Here is an 18,422-nt window from a genome sequence, read left to right on the forward strand (position 1 = left end):
AATCATTCCTGATTTTTCGTTGCTCTTTTTCAAAAAGTCCGCTTAATATGCTTTTATACAAACAGATCGAAATAATTTGTCATCTACAAGACTCGCACAAACTTTTAATTAGATTTATATTTTTAAGGATTAATTTATTTTACAGCTGTTTTCATTCTGTCTAGTTATCCTTTGTCACTGAGAGGGATTTCCTCTGATCTTTCAATCATCCGTCAGGACAATTGAGGACTAGAGACGCAGACACTCTTCTTGAAATTTTTCCAGAAGTTGGGGACCCATGCCTCATCTCATAACGAATTCTTTCAATATCAGATTAACTATCCGCTTTCGATGATAATGATGAAGAAGAAATAATTAAGGGTGTCCCCATTGCTTATCAAACGATTCTAAGGACAAAAACTCGAAAGATATTTTTATATGTAAATGCCAACTAAGAAGCAAATTTGCAAAAAAATTGTTTGGTACAGTCTGTGCTAGAAATGAAATTGTATCTAAAAACAAAAAACAGGTAGGGAGATTCAACACTTTTCCTTATACTTCATTGAATAAAAATCAATTTTTAAATAAACGTAGAAACGAACAAACTATTGCATTGGAAATCTTTTTTTAATTAATTAAGCAAGTGTTTCATTAGAAATTACTCCTCCTGCTAATGTTTGAGTATGGAAAACTTTTTTCAACAAAAAACCTTCTAAAGATGAAATATTTAATTTCTAGAAAAGAAGAGCCGTGTGCTATTTTGATTTTCGAATGTTAGACATTTCTTATTTTAAAAAAATAAATCAATTGTAATGTTGTTAAAATTGGAATTGTTCCCAATTTTCTATAGTGTGAAGTTTTAATTAAAAATACAAAGCGTGCAAATATTATTGATAAAATTTTAAAGACTTATTTCCGATTTTCAATGCATCAAAAGACGCTTGAAAAGATCTTTGATAGCTCTGAATCGGTGCTTGAAATTTCAATTCCTCTGTATCTTGGAGATACAGTGGAACCCTGATTCAACTTTTTCTGTCGGACCAATGGTGAAACACGTTCAAAGTAGAAAAACGTAAATTCGGGGTTGTAGAAACCTTTTGACATCCTATTTCTCATTTTAACTTCACGTCATTATAAATATTATTCTTCTAATTTCATGGAGGAGTTTATTTTATTTTCAATAGTGCTAAATAATAACAAAGTGGGATAAATTGAAAATGTTCTTTAAGCTTTTGGGCATTTGGGTGTTATGTTCAATAAGTCACACTTTATATTATACATATCAAAGAGGTTTCCTCTAAACAATACAATTAAAAACAAGCAAATTAATGATTTTATACAATAAAACTAACGTTTTTTCAGTAGCTTTCGGAGAAATTGATGGTGATAATCTACAATCATTGGATTCACTTCCATCTGAAGTTTCTAAAGACGAACAAGAAGAGCCAATATCTTGATTTTCAGGCTTTTTAGACTCCTGCCGAGTTGAATTAGACCTGAAAATTAAAATATTCATATTAGCACTAGAATAAATAAAACTTTTATGTACGGACAACATATTGTTATCATCATCAAATAAAGTAACAATATTTGGAGGAAACGAAAAAAAGGTTTAAGTAGAGATGCACTGAATACTGAACATTTGGTTTAACCTTTTTAACACAAATTTAAAATGAAAAGTGTATCTATTTTGTGGCTTTTATGTCAGTTTAGCATTATAAATTTATTTGCATTGAGAATTCTCAATTTAAAATTGAAAAAAAAACCTAAAGCAAAAGCAAATTAATATAGTAAATGTCTAACCTGGTTTAGGCTTATTTGCAATTCTGCGAAATTATCATCTCTTTCCCGACATATGATTTGATAACTGATACTAATGGTACAGTCAACTATCAAGGACTCAAACAGGGACCAACTAAAGACTTGGAATTTATGTTACTTTAGTTATGGAAAGTTCCCATGGCCATTTCAAGACTTTGGGACCCAATAAAAACCCTGAGATAAAGGAATATTAGAGTTATAAGACTTTGAGTAATCATAAGTTTGCTAATATATTGTGTTGCTTGCATAAAAATACAAATCCATATTGCTCAAAATGTCATCACAAATTATGATTTATTGAAATGACTTTCTGCTATCTTAGTATCAAGAGTACCTGATTAATGGATGTTACTAGAAATATTTTCTCTCACACAAAAATTGCTGTTGTCAAAGTCCTGCCATTTCTTGAATATTTCATAATACATTAAATCGGTAGAGAGATGTGAAAAACTTGTGATGGAGGCTATGAGAAATTTGCAAGCACGAAAACCCAGAAGGTTTTCATAGTAAATAACAATCAGATCTAGAACATTTGTTACAAAGTCAGAATTTAAAGAACTTCAGCATAATGAATCACACCCTAATTGGTCAGTTGATTCGGTAGGGTGGCGAGTTGGACTCTACTACTGCCACCGCCACCTGAATAGGCTCATCATTTAGGGGGTCAGGAGGTGGCCCATTGCCTCCCACAACAACTTTGAGAAATACAGCCATGGGAAAAATTATAAGGACATGTTGAAAAATGAGTGTTATGTACAAAAGTAATCATCAACTGCAAATTCAAACGTAATTGACTACTTGTAAATAGGAAGCATTAGAAACCTGTTAGTATGAAATTAAATTACAATATAATTGCTAAATCACAAATTAACACAAATGTACCAGGTGAAACATGAAAAAAAATTATAAAAACATTAAAACAAATATGTCCTGAAAAAAATTAATACTCTACAAAATCACTGTTTTTTCAATTACCCTCATCAATGGTCCAGTCGCTGACTCAGAAAGTTCAGTTAAAAATGATTCAGAAATGTTTTTACATAACAATTCAACGGATGACATCCGTTCGTCTTAATTTGCATATTGTGTCTCATCCTTAGACACTTTTCTAGTTAAAATGCTCCACAGATTCTCTATGGGGTTTAAATAAAGACTTTTTGTGGGCCAGTCCAGAATTACAGTGAAACCTGTGTAAGTTGACCACTCGCGGTGCAGTTCTTTGGTGGTCAACTTAGACAGGTGGTCAACTTATAAAGGGCAGAAATGATTTTTTTTTATTTCTTGTCATTTCTTGCACCATGTATTCATTTTTAGAGTAATTCCCCCATATTCTTTCTGTTCAACTCACTTTCATTGTTTAACTTTATTGAAAGTGAAACAATAATTAAAAATACTAATCAAATAATTTTGCTATTTTTTCCTTGTTTTTAACTATATTAGACACTGAAGTTTTAGAAATTCCATATGTGCCGGCTAATTTTCTCTGGCTTTCTCCATTTTTAATTAATTTTTATTTAATATTTTTTTTTTAAATCTCAAGTTCAATTAACTTTCTTTTTCAAGCCTTTTTTGTACAACTTATAGCTCATCCAGTTCATAAAGGCAAAATTAAAATGTCCTATCTCATAATCCCTTGCACCAGAAACATGTAACTTTAGTCATTAGCAGGCCCAGATCTGCGTATCCGCAGTGCGAGGGCCCAGGTCCTTAAAGGGGCTAACGGCCTAGAAATTGAAGAAAAAATAGAAAAAAAAAACTAGCTTATTCACTTTACAAATAGACACTGCTGGCCACCAGGGAGGGGCACTACATATTTTGTTGCAGGGGGACCCAAAATGTATAGATCCGGGCCTGCTTTTTTTTAGCACAATTCCTATTGTGCCATAACATATTGCAACTGAAAGAAAAGACTGAACTTTTCTACTGACACCTATTTTCATTGAACAGAGTACAAAAAGCTATCTCAAACAGAACAACAAATGAAAAACAAGTTTGGAGAATAAAGAGCAGCATAAGTTTTCTGCTGCTGTTTAGTTAGTAAAACGCTAGTCTGTCATCAAAGCATTAAAAACATTTTTGGAAAGCTATCAAAAAAAAAAAAAAAAGAAGAAATAATAAATAAATAAATGATAAAACAAAATAATTTGCTGAAGAAAGTTTTAAAAAAATAAACCAAGTGGTCAACTTACAAAGGGTTTTTTACAATACTCCAAACCAAATTTGGCGTACATTAGTGATCAAGATAGACAGGTGGTCAAGTTAGGGAGGTTTTCCTTCATTATATGAGATTGGACTAATTCCGTTCCTGTCAAAAGTGGTCAATATAGACAGGTGGTCAACTTACAAGGGTGGTCAAATTTACAGGTTTTACTGTATTACTGAATCGGCCTCAAACCATTAATGTGATCCACAAGACACATGGCAACTTGCATTGTCATGTTGAAACAAATAATCACCATCTATGATAAGGGGTGCTTAAGGTAATAAATTTTCAGTTAGTATATCAACATATGATTCTGAATTGAAGCAAGATTGAATGGACACAATTGATAGTGCTCCATTAGCAGCAAAACTTACTCACACCCATGATAAAACCGTCTCCGAGTTTTTGGTTGGAAAAAAAAAGTTTCATTTAGCAAATCAAATGCCAGTAATGGTGAAAATCATCTGGTCCATGCAAATAAAAAAAATTTTCAACAGAAAATACGACATATTTCCATCGAGACCCAAAAGAAACGTGTTTCTTAGCAAATTACAATCAAAGCTTCTTTTGAAACTTTGTAAATGGTGAATGTGACTGTAGTTTAGCCTACGTAACATTGGAATTCTTATGCAAAACATTATGCACTGTTCAGCTAGTGCAAGGTACATTCATGTATCTTTTATTTTGAGTAGAACTGTGTTTTTATAAGCAAGCTCCATGAACAATGGCCCGTTTCTGGTGCTTAGTAAGGGTGGGAAGCTTGCCTGAATGCTTTTCTTGCCATACTTTTTTTGTATTCTTCAAAAAAAAAATTATAAATTACTGTTTTAGATCTCTTACCTTCCTTGCAATTTCACATCCACTCATTATATATTTTTTGTGAGCAACAATTTGTTGTTTTAACTTTCAGAGAGTTGTGTGCTGTTCGGTCTGATAAAAAACGAGATAAAGTGAACAATCTTACTGCGTATGCGTAACCGTTTTGGGTTATTGTAAATAATCATATGATACGACTAAAAAGTAAATATGCGAAATTTTGTTTTCAGTCTCAAAATAAATGTGTGTTCTTATAATTTTTTCCAAGTGCCACACTTGTAAAATCTTAAAAATTCATGCATTTTAATAGTTTTCAAAAGGGTTTTGTAGTTTGTTTGAAAATGTTTCATTTCATGTACTTTTATCATGAAAATATTTGCATACTTTTCTAACCAAGTGGCACCTAGAATTGGCGACTTTTTGCTTGTCCTTATAATTTTTCCATGGCTGCATATGTATTTACAATTGGGTGAGCGTGATTTTTACTGTTTTCAATTGAAACTTCTATTGAATTTGCAACTTCAGACTCCTCCCCCCCCATGGAAAAAAAATCGAAATGACGGGCCTGCGCCGTGGTGAGTCCTGAGTCATTTCAGCATAAGAGAAATGCATGTAAAACATTAAAACGGATGTTTAATGGTACATCTTTACAGCTTTATGTCAGTTTAAGAATTTTTGAAATAATATGCCTATTACTTAAAAAATGGTATTTTAAGGGTTTCTGTGCGAATTTCAATGATTGATAATGTGCCCTTAAGTTTTTCTATACATTTCGGTAACTACAAAGTGTATTTTTACACTATTAGAAATGAAGTAAATTATTTCTTGAAAAAACTATACATCTTTAAAAATTGCCGATTTTTCCTATTTTATCTCAACTTGAAAACTCTTGCGCGATTTCAAAATTTATTTAAATTTTTTTAATTATTTTTCCAGTTATTAGGATGCTACAAGGGTAAGTTTTCCACACTATTAGAAATTGATTAGAAAAATAAAGTGCTTTTCGACCCACCCTAGTATATACGTATGTTTAACATTCAAAAGTTTTTCTTTGAAATACGATTGTCTTGTTTTTAATCTTGTTCATATGGACTCAGGATTGTTCACATGTGCCCCTGAGGAACATGTGACAAATTGAAGGCAATTAAAAACAATACCATTCAGTCAATGAACAGTTTTTTTTTTTAATCTCAAAAAATTCCATGACACAAAGAGACTAGTCTATGAGGATACTTTTACACTGAGAAATTGAATATAGTTACTTTTTTGAAAAGTAAAAAAAATTGTTCACAAGTACCCTGTTTTCCCCTAAAACTAAAGAATTTTAAGCAAAATAGACTTACTTAGAATTGGATGAGCTAGGCAAAATCTTTTCCATTAATTTTGCTTCATATTCTAAGTGTTTCCTGAAGGGGAAAAGGATATAACATAAGTTTGAAGTTTGAAATAAAACATTAAAACACAAAATAGAAAACATTTTCTTAAGGAATAATCATCAATCAATTCCCAAGTCATACTTACTAATAGCAACATATGAATGAGTACACAGAAACATATTTTTTTCAAAAAAAAAAAAAAAAACTAATGAAACTACATTATATGAAGCATTAAATGTACAAAAGTAAATAAATATAAAAAAAACTCAGTTGAAACAGATAAAATTGCGAAAAGCTTTATTTTTTTTTGAAAAAAAAATCAAAACAAGCAACATACATTCAGTAAAACAGACTAATTATTGCAACTACCAGGGTTGCCAACCTTGGAAAAACAGTTTGAGAAGCATCTGTGGTGCCTTTGAGGAGCATTTTGAAATTTTGTGAAGCAGCTCAGTATTATGTATAAAAATCAATAAAAAAAACCTAAAAACACTTTCTTCGAGCACTAATAACCATTTTAAGCATTAGCATAAAATTAATTATTTTTGAATTAGTAAAATAGCTTTAAACACAAAATCGTGCTTTGAGTATAAGTGTCTTTAACTTCCAGTGTTTACATGTCTATCGTAATAAAACAGTAAAATATAATTAAAATAAGTATAATTTCATTAAAATTTTCATGAGCTGTACATTTGGTAAGCCTGGTCAGAATTCAAACAATTTCTGCAAATGCTGTTGGATTAAATTAACTCCGATGGAACGGAACAAATATTTTTGAATGGATGTGGCAGGCTTCAGCAAAAAATTAAATATAAGAAGGGCTGAAAATAAGTCTGCAAAAAGGTATTAATATGTAACTGGTAGAATGGCACAACAGACAAAATGAGAGAGCGTTATAGAAACGAGTGCAATCGAATTTCAAAAGCTAAATCTAATTATTGCACTGTTGCTCCTCAAGCCATTTCTTTTTCACTCTTTTTTTTACCCTCCCCACCAACAGGAGTTTCTTTCTTCTTTCTTCCCAAGAAAGGAAGCGGGCATCAGCAAAAATCCCAAGAGGAAGATTGTGGCAGAAGGGAGGTCAAAGGGTACATGTGTGATTGCTAGAAAACGCTTTCAAGAAAATAAGAATTAAGTAAAAAAAAGGAACATTTTTGCAAAAGAAAGACTACATGTTATGCGTTACTTTCAATGTAAAAAAATATTGATGCAAACTTCGTAGTAGTAAGCTTCTAATTCGGTTTTTGAAAACTTAGGCACTTAAAGAGTTGTCAACTTACATCTTGGAATGAGCAACAATGGCGACTATGCCAAACATAAAGATCTAGATTTGAAACAGGGGTGGCAAATAGGGGGGCCAAGAGGGGGCGGTCGCACCCCCAAATTTTTTGAGCAGAATGATAGAAAATGGGTGAATTCAATTTATGCAAGTCGGAAATCAATGGTCATTAAAAAAATCTCGCTGGTTCTCAGCAACTATTTGATGAAACTCGACACATTCCCAGACTAGAAAAAGTGTTTTTCGTTATTTGGATGATGACTTAGAAATTCACGAAGTATTTTTTGGCCTTATCACGACTAAATATTTCATACTTGTGTGCCCAGTGTAACGATGGTATGTCCAATATGAGAGACTCGTGCAAAGTGGTGTGGCTGCACGCTGTATATTTATTTAATGAGTGTTCATCGCTTTCTTTTGCTAGAAACACGATTCAGTAGCTCAAACAAAAAAAAAACATATCAACAAATACCTTTTATGGGGCTCTATAGTTATGCAATCTCAGAGTGACACAAGATGGTCTTCATGAGTTAAAACCATAAAAACCTTTCTCTATAACTTCAAAGCAGTGATTTGACGACTGTGAGAATCATTGCAAAATGATTCTTTCAATGGTGAAAAAGTTCATTTCGAATAAAATTAACTCAAGATTTGATGATAATTCTTTTTCTGCATGGTTGGCTCAACAACCTGGATTGGAATTTTTGAAAACGAAAAATAAAATGTTTCAATTATGAGTAAAATTTTTAGCACTAGGCAAGAAAAATTACAAGCAATATTCCGACAGACCGGTTATCACATCCAGAGACTGCAGTTCCGTCCTTGTTATGGACTCTTCAGCCTGGAATAGTGAATAACAGAGCTGGTGGTAGATGACATCTCACTGAAGCTGACAGCGCCGACAAGACTCGATTACTTAATGATGAAAAGCCCCTCTCAATTTTTGAAGTTGCCGGTGTGATTTTGAAGAGCAAGGCATAAAAAGAGTTTTCATACGTAACTTTGTTTCTTCAATTATTTTTTAACTATTCCAATCAGCTCAGCTGGTAGAGAAAGATTTTTGTTAGGTTAGATAAATATTTTCGAAGCACAATGGGCAAAAAAAAAAGAAAGAAAGAAAAGACCTTTTCTATTTAGCTGTACTGGCAAAACAGCATGACACTGGGCACTGATAGTAACACAATTCCCTGCTCTTCCGAATTCCAAAAATCATGCATTAAAACCAGGGTTCATACTCTATTTCGATTAAAAAAATCCATGACTTTTCCAAGACTTTTTCATGACTTCAATAAAAATTTTCATGACCTTGTTATACGAAGAGAATAGCACTATTTAATATAAAACTTTCCAATTTCTGGAAATGAGCATTAGCAAAACTTCTACATGAATGCCACTGCCTCATTGAAGCAATTACTCATAGTGGAAAAAATATCAGTGTACACTTAAAAAACTAAACTATTCTTATTTGTCTTCATCATATAAATTTAAGTAAAGTAAAAATGCAGTGAATCGAATATGATGATGCTTAAATGTCTAATATGATTGTTATACACAGGCAGAATGTTAAGGAATGGGACAAAGGTTGAATGAGTCATCACTAAGTTTCAATAAATTTGCTTCAAAAGTTGCCTTTTAGTGTCAACAGTGCATTTAATCATCCATATAACTGAACAGTATTTTGGTTCTGTAAAGTAAAGTCACATAGTTTAGTTCTTTGTTTCAAAACAAGATATTTATGTAAAAAAAACATTCAGAATTGAATAAATCTTCTGATTCAGAAGTACTTGCTTTGTTTATTTATTTGCACATTTTCAAATGCATATAAATCAATAGGTCCAGAACATAATGTTTAATTCCTGACATTGAACGTAGCAGTGGGCCGCATGGATTAGTTTAGCAGGCTGTATGTATGGGCACTAATGTTTAGAGCATTAGAATTCTCCTTTTTCTGTCTTCTATCACCTGACTAAAGATTTTTATTCTCTAAAACCTTCAACAAATTAAAATAAACTCTGATAAATTTAACAATAAAGTTTTTAAGAGTGATGGAAATGAACTTTGATGCAATTGAATTGAGTTTTTTGATTGGGCGTGGCAAAACCAGGAACGTGCAAGTTCGCTACTACAGAATATAAAACATAAGAAATGTTGAAAATAATAGTAAATTCAAAATGTGAGTGATGCTTAAGCAGTAAAATCACTTTGCAAAAAAGGCAAGTGGCTGCGACAGAAGTGGATGTAATGAGATTTTAAAATTAAGATTTGATTTCGGGATCGTTCAATTCTCCACTTTTAATTGCTTTTATGTATTATATTGTTAAATCACTCAAGATTTCTAATGCTCTTTTAGTTACTGTTACTTTCTCTTTGTCCAGGACATTTTTCCATGACTTGAAATACATTTCCATGACCTTCAGTGAAATTTTCAATTTTCCATGACTTTTCCAGGTCTGAAATTTGCTTATTTTTTTTTTCCATGACTTCCCAGGATTTCCATGACCCGTACGAACCCTGTAAAACTTTTCCAAAAGGTATAAAAACTTCAGTATTGAGATGTTTTGTATGATAACTTATTAGAAAATGAATCAAAATTTTAATTGCTTCTAAGCACTAATTTTTATTCATATTAAACCGATTTTATGACCACTTCCTGTTAGCTAATGTCTGTTTGTTACCGCACTGTGGTAATACATACTTAAGAAACTAGACCCCCCGAATGAAATGCTGCCCCTGATTGGAAACTAGTAGGATAAAAATGGTTTTAAAATAAAAAATCCTCATAAAAACACAATTTAGTTGAAATACTAGACTTTCTTACAATAGAGCCTTGCAGAGCAATGAGGATAAGATGAAACATAAAGTTTTCATTTTTCAAGAAAACCATTTCAAATAATAAAAAAAAAAACAGCACATTGAGTTATTTTCTTTAATTTGTTTAAATAATCATTCGATTCTCCTTTGTTCTTATAAAGTTAGGCACTTAAGCTTCTCATCTGATTCTATTTTGTGAATGACCATAACAGTAAAACCTGTGTTTAACGATACTGTCCATAACAATAAACCTGCCTACAATGATATTCCCTTTTGATCCCGGCAAATTTCCTATTTACTTAATGCATTTTAAACCTGCGTACAACAATAATCATTTTCTAACAAAACATGGACACAATGTTTTTTTCTCTCTGTAAGCTCATTGAAGAACTAGATTTTTTTTTTCCTTATGTCTCAAAAAATAACTCCATAATGTCTGGAATGTGAGATAAGAAAAGAACGGATTATTTCTAATGTTAGTCTACCATTTTGTAGCTGAGGGGTCAAAGGAGGGGGATGAAGCGACGATTGAAATGTATATAGCTGTTTATTTCTTTAGAAATGGCGCCATACTGCCATACTAGGAACGAGGGATTTTTCCTTCTCTGTTTGTTTTTTACAATTTTATTTGTAGAGGATCGCTTCCACGTAATTTGGAAAGACCATAATTTGAGCAAAATTCGTTTTTGACGTGATTTGCATGAGAAAAGTATTTAAAAAAATTAACACATATTATTGGAAAAGAAAAAAAAACTACATTTTCTATGAAATAAACTGGTGTTCATAATACCTTTAACGCACATACCTTTTACATCGCAAAACTTTCATTTTAAATTGTATTTAAGGCTGTAAAACTATATTTTTGAATTTGAAATGTTTTTTTTTCAAATTGTCTACAAGGATAATCTGTCAATAACAATATTTTTCTCGGTCCCCAGAGTATCATTGTAGACAGGTTTGACGGTATATGGCAACTATGTTTCACACCAGGGTTGCCACCAAAGTTCAAGATGAAATTCCTTGACATTTCCACGTTTTCCAGTCTATTTTAGAAAAATTCCCGGTGAATGAATGTTGACTTACGTTATTTAATATCAATGAAGTATAATTTTTATTGAAACTAAACCTACCTTACTAACCAAATAATGCTTAAAAAATATCTATAAATCAAAACTTGGGTTAAGACAAACTTAAATTTAATTTCATTGATTACAAATGCTTTGAAAGATAAGAAATTGCCAATTCATACTTGTTTTTTGTCTCTGCAATTGTGTTGTCTAAAAGTTTGTTTCCCTTTCAATGCAAGAGCATTTTATTTTACTCCAAACTTTCTTAATACTTAATTTACTCTTTTTCTTACTTTGCAACCTTTTCTACTGCAAGACTATATGTGCCAAAGACCATTCTAGCATAACTGAGCATAATGTTAGAAAACTCAATTGATTCAAGTTTCCTTTCCCCCTTGCTGCCTGAATGACAGCACTCAGTCAGTAATTAATGCTACACGATTTTGTGTAAATAATAATAAAAAAAAAAAATTAGATAAAATAAAAAAAAATAATAAAAAAAACTTGGCAAATAACTTTTAAAAAACCTAATTTAAATTGAATATTAATAAGAACAGCAAAGAAATAAATTGTTGGGCAACAATAATTTCTTCCTGGCTCTTAAGATTTAACAGTTTTTGTCTGTCTCTGTATTTGTACATGTGTGTATACAAAAAACATTAACGAAACAGTTGTTATAAATTAAAAGTAGTTTTAAAAGTAAAGAAAAGATAACATTTTGAAATTTCAGTTTCTTACCCAGCATGTATTTCTTCTTTAGTAAAACATGCATCATCATTAGCTAATTCATGTAAATACATGCATTCCTGTAAAATATTTAAAAAGATAAACACATAAATAAATAAGATAAAAACATAACTTGCAAAAATGAGCAGTTGAAGTTGATTCCCTTAAACATTTCATCATCACTAATTTTAAAAGCCTTTAATAACAATGCTTTTTAACACTATGTAATAAAAATTAGAAAACTTTATCAAAAAAAAAAAAAAAAAATAATAATAATAATTCTACTATTTACAAATAATATTTGTAAATAGTAGTTTTCAAGTATCTCAAATTTTATTTAAATGTAAAAATTTCAGTGTCATTAATGTAGTTGAAGCTCATTTCTGTCCATGAACTGGTGTAAGAACTTAAAATAATGTTATTTTTCTGCCACTTCTCTATATTAGCATGAGACAGTTCTATTCACTTAAAAGGAGTTAAATCAATATCATGAAGAAACATTGTTTATAAATTTGAGCTGACAGAAAGTTCATTATCACACATGAAAGTACTATAGATAAAGAGCAATCAGTTTATTTTTGTTTTAGAAACAAGTCAACAAAATTCCATGGTGAACAAATTAAGAATCCAGGAGTGCCACTTTACAAATGGTCTTTCCTGTCTTTGTAAATTTATAAGACCTAGACTAATACTTTTGCAAAAATACAATTGGCATTGAATCAGATTTTGTTTCTGAATTTGAAAACAGGGTTCAGTTTTTGTAAAGTTATAAATGTATCACAAAAAAAAAAAAAAAAAAAAAAAAATCAAATAAAAGATGAAAAGAAAAAATTGTATTATTCAACCCCAATGAAAATATAAACATTTTATTTGGGTTTAGAAATAACAGTTTCTAAAAAATGTACATTTACAGACTAGACTTGGAAATCTTACACTTGTTTCTAAAGCATTTTAAAAATATAAATCAAACCCAGTGGTGCTAAAGTCCATAAGGACCAAGGCCTAATGTACCCATCTCAGTTTTCTTGAACAAGGGCTCTGGGTAGCAAGGCAGACGTTCCTGTTAGGTGGTCAGCCAATGTGGAACCCCCAGGGTTTAGTTCCCAAGCACTCTTAGCATCATTTTATCAACCCACTGAAGGGATATAAGATGAGTTGGCCATGCCTGACCCGGGAATTTAAACGGGGGCCTGCGGCGTTGAAGTGGGAAGCACTACCATTGAGCCACTTTGTTAAAAAATATAAATAAATTTACATAAGCTATTTAGATTTGAAATGCAAGAAAAACACAAGAGCAATAAAAAGTTTACTTGCAACAGAAAATCACTAACTTCTGACAGAAGGAGGAAAAGAAAAGTGATTTTGCCGTACCTGCCTGCCAATTTGCGAAAATCTTGATAAGTACATTTTTCATTAACATACACATGAAACTATTTAAAAAATAATACTAAATGCATAAAACATGCTCTTATTTTTAATTTGTAAAACACTTTTTTCAAGGGATTTTAATTTAATTATTTTAGAATGGTTTTTTGTTCTCTAAACATCAGGCACAAGGATTACATTATTTTTAAGCAGTTTTACATTATCATGAGTTGAATGCATTTCAAATAAGGTTAAACTTACTTTATTATGACAAGGCATATTTTTAAGGAAATTGCAGCAATACTTTGTAGTACCAAGAGAAACTTTTAGTGTTCGACCTTCAATTTTAAAATTAGAATACTGTTTGATAGCTTTGACTGCATCTTCACTTTTTTGATAAACAATGTAAGCACAAGCACTAGGACCCTTAAAAAGAAAAGAAATAACTCATAGTTATACTTTTATTTGTTTTCAAAGTATATTATATATATTAAATGTAAATTATTAGTCAGTATGTTATGTTTACAAAAATGAAACATATCAAAATTTGAGTTAAGATAATACAAATTTATAAAAATTGAATTACATACTCTATATGTTATAAGATTTTACAAATACTTTGAAAAATTTAGAATTTCTGACTGATATCTTTTTTTCCTCCCAGCAATTGTGTTGAGCAAACATTTTTGTTTTTGCAAACATTTTACTTCATTCAAAACTCTCTCTAAATGATTTTTTCACTATTTTTATCATTTTTAAACATTTTCTATAGCCAAGTCATGTTTTTCGAGCCAACTTAGTATGATTGAGCATATTGTGAGAAATCTTAACTGCCAAGTACCCTGATGCTTGAATGTTTGTAGTCAATCTTGAACGCTGCAAGAATGCTTCCTTGTATATTTTTGAACAAAGCCTGTCCTTGTTATTATGTAACTTTTTCAACTGTAACAGTGTCAATGAAAAAAACCTTACAATTGTGATGAAATACATTTAAACAAATTTTCCTTTCCTAAGTAAAGGTCCAAAAGAAAAATTATAGCTCTGTATGCTTCAAAAATATAAGCATATGCTAAATATTTACTGCAATTAATAATTAAATTTAAATTCTAAAATCCCCCCTCTCCTTTTTTTAACAAATATTTTATTCTGAAAACTAAGAACAAAAGAAAAGGGAACAAAAAGAGTTGGAAGAATAACAGGAAGAAAAGAATCCTTTACGATTTAGCACTCCCAAAGAAAAAAACATGTAGCTACCACTTAACTTGTAGTGATTAACCTCAAGCTTCCATAAATGCTTTCTAATCAGGAATATATGAAAATAACGTACATTGCAAGATAATTGACATTTTATTTGATTGATTTTTTTTTAGTCTTATTGTGTTAATTATTTCAAATTGAGACTTGAATTTACGTTATCTTAACCATCTGGGAAAATTTGAGTAGCCAGAACTCATCACTTCTGTGCTTCAGCATTCTTCCACATATGAAGATTTCACCCTTTAAGGATTGAGATTGTGGAAAAGATTGAAATGAATTCCACCATTTTTCCAAAAATTTCAATGCTAGGAGACTTTTTCCTACCATTTCAGGTCATTTCCTTTTCTTATAACAATTTCAGGTTTTCTCTGTTTTTCCTGCATGTGTGGCAACCAAGCTTCAGGTTCATTATTAACTATTCCAGACTAATAAGTGCATGACGAAGACGAAACTACGGTTTCTGGATGCCATAACCAGGCTGTCAGTATTTTACATGTAGTTCTGCCTTAGCTTAAGGGCAGCAACATACTGCTTATTTTGCATATCTTATATAATTAAAAACTGAGTGTATGTACCTATGTATGTAACTATGTATCTATGTATCTATATGTCCGAGTTACTTCACCCAAATGGCAGTAAAACTAACCATTGAACCAGGTACTGATAGATTCGTAATTTTCTCGTCTTTATGTTTGGCTATTTAACATAATCTCAGATTATAATTGGCAGAGATATCAATTAAAAACTACTAATTATGAAGCTTAGATTTCAACATAAAAATCCCTATTTTTCGAAGGCTTTCTTCCATTCAAATTATTATTCAGTGCTTCATCTCAACTTTTTGTAACAATGCTTTTATTAAAATTTGTAGCATGAAGAAAATCATTATATGAGAGATCTGTTGCCATTTTTTCTCTTGAATATATACAGATAAAATTCTGGCTTTTGTTTTAAGAGCTTTTCCTGTAATCGAGGGGTTTTAGATGTTTCTTTTTTGGTTTTTGGACTTTTGATTACCTTGAAAAGTACAATCTATGAGCAAAATTTCAAAGAAATACAAAAATGTGAGTGAAAAAATTTCTCTAATTTTGGATCACTTGAGATGGAATGACCCAAAAGTGAAATCAAAAGAATCACAACAGAGTTTCATTTTGTCCCAAGGAAATATTTTGAAATTATAAAAAAAATATTGCACTCGCTACTGATTATAAGGAAAAGAATTCAACTGGATGCAGTATAAATCTCCTAAACAAAACATTATGAAATGATTCAAAAACTTCAAGTATTTGTTAATACCAAAGTGAAATATATACTAGAGATTTTACGTACATAAGCAACTCAAAACAATTCAACCAAAAATAAAATTAAGTCAGCAATTAGCACTTAACTTTTAGACATTTCAAACTTTCATTTGGCATGTCATGTCAAAAACAGGTTTTAAACGGCAAAACCCCCACCCTGCACAGTATTCAAGCACAAAAATAACTGGAATCCTCACATATATAATAGCCAATGATTGAGTATCGCTGACATCATCAACAATGAAACTTGAGCCACAGCATGATAATTTGATAATTGACATGCAGGGAAATGCTTTATTTTGACAGGGCTGAACTGGATCCGGTAACTTAACTGTTTTACTGATAAAACTTGTCATTTTAGGAGAATGAAGAAATGTAAAAATAGTCAACAATGAAAGCTATCTACTGGAGTTTAGGGTTCATCCACTTGAGTTAGGGTTAAAATTTCAACTAACATATCACAAAACAGGCAATTTCTTCATTCAAATGTTGAAGCAATTTTCACGCGTCATACATTGACGGGCGATTTTCTTGTTCTAGTATACAGCCGGAATACAATCACTCCTGATAAAAGGGAACCATAAAACTATGTCTCATCATACAATTTCATATTTTACAAACAAAATTTCATGTTTTAGACAAACCAAGGCACAAAATAATCACAATAAAAGATAGGAGCATTAAAATAACATAATGTCACATATTGCCCACATTATATTAACTAAACTGAAATTGTTTTTTAATTTTTTTTTATGCACTGTTTATTCAGAGATTATATGATGACTTTTTACTCACCTGTGCTCCAGCATAAGACGTTTTATCATTCAAAGAACTTTTTAAAATTGGACCCACACCCTCAAACGGTTGGAATATTTTCTGTTTTCGTTCGACGTCAGAATCTAAACCCTGAGGAAGTCCAACAACAAAAACTAGGTTTTTCTGCAAAATCCTATTTGATACACAGAGAAAAGAAAATATATTTGAATAATTGATAAAAAATAAAATAATAATAATCATTCACATCAATAACAATAACTGGAATAATTTAAGAAAAATAATTTAGTGACATTTTGGAAAGTAACTGAAACACAAAAAGGTTCAAAATAAGTAATCGCCCTTGAGCTGAAAGGTAAAATAAGTACACCAATATTGAAAGAGACCAAATTCGCATGAGTAATTTCAAACATGTTTTTTGTGAACATTTATACTCCTTACGTCACTTTATTTGCATGTTCTTGCAACCACAAGCTTAGATCCCTCTGCAAATTTTACATTGATAAAGCAATTCCTTGTAACTCCAAAACTGGTGACTTTTTTTTTTTTTTTGAAAATTTGTGCTATTAAAGAAAGGTTATAGAAAATGCACTGAGAATATATAAATACTTTATAGTTAATCTGAGCTTTTAAAGTTCAATATTTAATAATTCAAACAACAAAGCAAGTTTTTTTAATGAAACTTTCTTCCTGGCAAATTTAATTACACAAAATTTTTGAAGTAACCAGGGGTGATAGTGGACTGAAGTAAAATTTTATGAGGAAGCTCAAAGCTAGTAGAAAATACAGTTGAACCTCCATATAGCAAACTTCCACATTTCAAAATTTTCTATGTATCGAAATTGCCAGAAAAATTTCTATGTTCATTACATAGAAAAATTGTTTCTATATATCAAAAAAATCTCTATATATCGAATTTTTTTTCGAGACATTATGTAGATTTTTTTCCACTTTAGACTATTTGTCTCATGAAAAATAAAGGTTAGGGGAGACAATTATGTTCACTAAAGGTTGCTACGAAACTCAAGGAATCTGGGGTTGAGGGGGTGTGTAGATAGGTCGTTGTTTCGTTCTGGAGTTCTTAAATTCCCCCAAGTTTATTTCAAATGTCTTAGTTGTAACCCGTAACATTGTATAATCAGTTTTAAGTCATCCCTTTTGTCTGTTGATTATCATTCCTAGTCGTTTTAGCTTCAGTAAAAATCATTCAAGTTAAGTAGATTGATTTTCACTTTTCTCTCGATTATATTTTTAAAACAAAAATCCCCTAATGTTGCAGATCAAGTTGAATTGTCGAATGAAGATGTATGAAGGTGCAAAAAATGTCGTTTCTGTTACCTTTTTTAATTATTAACTTTCATTTAATCCGATGCTCGTATAAATTAGAAATTGGTTTTATACACGAAAACTAGCTTTAATTCTAATGTTTTAGGAGATTTTTAGGATGAAATAAGATTGTTTCTATGTATCGAAATTTCTATATATCAAATTTTTTTTCCGGCAATTTGCTACTTTGATATACAGAAGTCCTACTGTAATTCCAATATTTTGCTGTCAAATTATGATCTAACTTGGATGAAAAGTAAGACAAAACAACGTTAGAAGAAGCACAAATTTGTAAATTATAGCAGACACGTGTTTGGGCGT

The 18,422-nt window shown here is 30.9% G+C and overlaps 1 protein-coding gene across 2 annotated transcripts in view; it reads right to left on the reverse strand.

Annotated features, from left to right (window-relative positions):
• LOC129227064 (CCR4-NOT transcription complex subunit 4-like) overlaps positions 1-18,422 on the reverse strand; it is a 61,593-nt gene that overhangs the window by 17,599 nt on the left and 25,572 nt on the right. For both annotated transcript variants that reach the window (XM_054861709.1, XM_054861708.1), the window contains exons 7-11: positions 16,797-16,950; positions 13,705-13,869; positions 12,091-12,158; positions 6,163-6,225; positions 1,332-1,475 (exon numbers count right to left, since the gene is read on the reverse strand). In XM_054861709.1, coding sequence (XP_054717684.1) covers positions 1,332-1,475; positions 6,163-6,225; positions 12,091-12,158; positions 13,705-13,869; positions 16,797-16,950 — 594 coding nt within the window. The remainder of the gene's footprint in view (positions 1-1,331; positions 1,476-6,162; positions 6,226-12,090; positions 12,159-13,704; positions 13,870-16,796; positions 16,951-18,422) is intronic.

This window comes from Uloborus diversus, chromosome 7 (assembly GCF_026930045.1).
Source record: "Uloborus diversus isolate 005 chromosome 7, Udiv.v.3.1, whole genome shotgun sequence".
Taxonomy (NCBI): Eukaryota; Metazoa; Arthropoda; class Arachnida; order Araneae; family Uloboridae; genus Uloborus; species Uloborus diversus.